Here is a 2,500-nt window from a genome sequence, read left to right as displayed (position 1 = left end):
AGAGAGAGAGAGAGAGAGAGAGAGAGAGAGAGAGAAAGAGAAAGAAAGAGAGAGAGAGTGAAACAAGCGAAGTAACAGAAATGGAAACGGATGCAATAGAAAGAAAGGAGAGAAGCAGGGATAAAAATGGAAGCGGAGAAAAAGAAAGACAGAGACAGAGAGAGAGAGAGAGAGAGAGAGAGAGAGAGAGAGAGAGAGAGAGAGAGAGAGAGAGAGAGAGAGAGAGAGAGACAGAGAGAGAGAGATGGAGAGAGAGAGCGAGAGAGATGGAGAGAGTGAGTGAGTGAGTGAGTGAGTGAGTGAGTGAGTGAGTGAGTGAGTGAGTGAGTGAGTGAGTGAGTGAGTGAGTGAGAGAGAGAGAGAGAGAGAGAGAGAGAGAGAGAGAGAGAGAGATTGAGAGAGAGAGAGAGAGAGAGAGAGAGAGAGAGAGAGAGAGAGAGAGAGAGAGAGAGAGATTGATGGCTGGGCCAGCTGAGCCCTGCACCTCACCCTGTCTCCGGGCCTCAGCAGGGGTTCGTTCCTGGTGCTCAGCTTGTTCATCAGGGTGTAGGCCAGCTTATGGCTCCTGGTCCACAGCTTACCTGCAGCACACACCCAGTCACACACCCAGTCACACACAGGGACACACACGCAGACACAGACACACACGCAAACAGACACACACACACGCAGACGCATGGACACACACACACAAACACAGGGACACACGCAAACAGACACACACACGCAGACGCATGGACACACACACGCAGACGCATGGACACACACACACAAACACAGGGACACACACGCAGACACAGACACACACGCAAACAGACACACACACACGCAGACAGACACACACACGTAGACGCATGGACACACACACACAAACACAGGGAAACACACGCAGACACAGACACACACGCAAACAGACACACACACGCAGACAGACACACACACGCAGACGCATGGACACACACGCAGACGCATGGACACACGCACACAAACACAGGGACACACACGCAGACACAGACACACACGCAAACAGACACACACACAGACAGACACACACACACGCAGACGCATGGACACACACACACACACAAACACAGGGACACACACGCAGACACAGACACAGACACAGACACAGACACAGACACAGACACAGACACAGACACAGACACAGACACAGACACAGACACAGGGACACACACGCAGACACAGACACAGACACAGGGACACACACACACAGAGACACAGAGACACAAAGAGAGACACACAGACACACACACACACAGACAGACACACACAGAGACAGACACACACAGAGACAGACACACACACAGACAGACACACACACACAGAGACAGATACACACACAGACAGACACACACACACACAGACACACACACAGACAGACACACACACACACAGACACACACACACACAGACACACACACACACAGACAGAGACACACAGACACAGACACAGACACACAGAGAGAGGGAGAGATACATAGAGAGACAGGGACACACACACGCACACACACAGAGTGTAAACCATAACAGGCATTACAGATCTTGTTTAAGAAGACAGCCTTAACACCTACTGCGAACTTCAAAAAGACTGAAAAGAGCCCTTAATCTCTATTGAACACAGACACATACACAGAAACAGTGCAAGTGGCTCTGAAGCTAAACCACACACAGTGTTGCAGTGTGCTCCTGGGGCATGAAACATTGCTGAATTTTTGAAGTTTTAAAACGTCCACTTCAACCAGAATTTTTGTACCTATTTTTAACCGCAATATAACCGCAACAGTAACTTCCTCCTGTAATTCTAGTGGACTCTCTTTTCAACCACATGTACAGTATTTGTCCTAATTTGGTATTTCTCCCCGGTCAGACGCTTGGATGTGCATGCTGTAACCAGCCTCAGTAACCTGAAGTCATTGCTAAACCACACAAAACACCAAACATATATGATGTTCATTATGTCTAACTTTCGAATCAATCTGGCTTTCCTTTGTTTCAGACATGTTCAAGTTTTATCTTTTTAGTTTTATCTTTCTAGTGTTATCTTTTACAAGATCTTTTATCTTGTTTCGACGAAACATGTCAGATGAAAGATAAAACCTTTACATGTCTGAAACAAAGGAAAACCTTAACAATTGATCACACTAAACACTACTCCCCAGCATGTTCCTAGGGCGCTTTATCATGGCCTCTTTACCGTAGGTGAGTGTGTAGACAGGCTTGCCGGCGTTGTCCAGGGCGGTGAGGCAGGGGCTCTTGGGCTGCGTGGTGCCCCAGCGCTGTAACGATGCCAGCAGGGACGGCGGCCAGTTACTTATCACCCCCATGGACTCCCCATCCAGGGGACTCATCTGCACCCCCTCCGGCTTGGGCTGGTTGGGGTCCGGGTGCCGGACTGCAGAGCAAAACAAGATTAGATTAGATTAGATTAGGTCAATTTTATTGGTACCAAAGGATAGATTTGGTTGTCACTTTCTGCTGT

At 48.6% G+C, this 2,500-nt stretch overlaps 1 protein-coding gene across 9 annotated transcripts in view; it reads right to left on the bottom strand.

Annotated features, from left to right (window-relative positions):
* Nucleotides 1-2,500, bottom strand: part of dip2a (disco-interacting protein 2 homolog A) — a 219,551-nt gene that overhangs the window by 40,689 nt on the left and 176,362 nt on the right. For all 9 annotated transcript variants that reach the window (XM_063213515.1, XM_063213517.1, XM_063213516.1 and 6 more), the window contains 2 exons: nt 2,216-2,413; nt 490-581 (listed from right to left, as the gene is read on the bottom strand). In XM_063213515.1, the coding sequence (XP_063069585.1) occupies nt 490-581; nt 2,216-2,413 (290 nt within the window). The remainder of the gene's footprint in view (nt 1-489; nt 582-2,215; nt 2,414-2,500) is intronic.

Source organism: Engraulis encrasicolus, chromosome 13 (genome assembly GCF_034702125.1).
Source record: "Engraulis encrasicolus isolate BLACKSEA-1 chromosome 13, IST_EnEncr_1.0, whole genome shotgun sequence".
Lineage (NCBI taxonomy): Eukaryota > Metazoa > Chordata > Actinopteri > Clupeiformes > Engraulidae > Engraulis > Engraulis encrasicolus.
The sequence above is the reverse complement of the archived record's forward strand: the minus strand, read 5'-3'. Positions and strand labels throughout refer to the sequence as shown.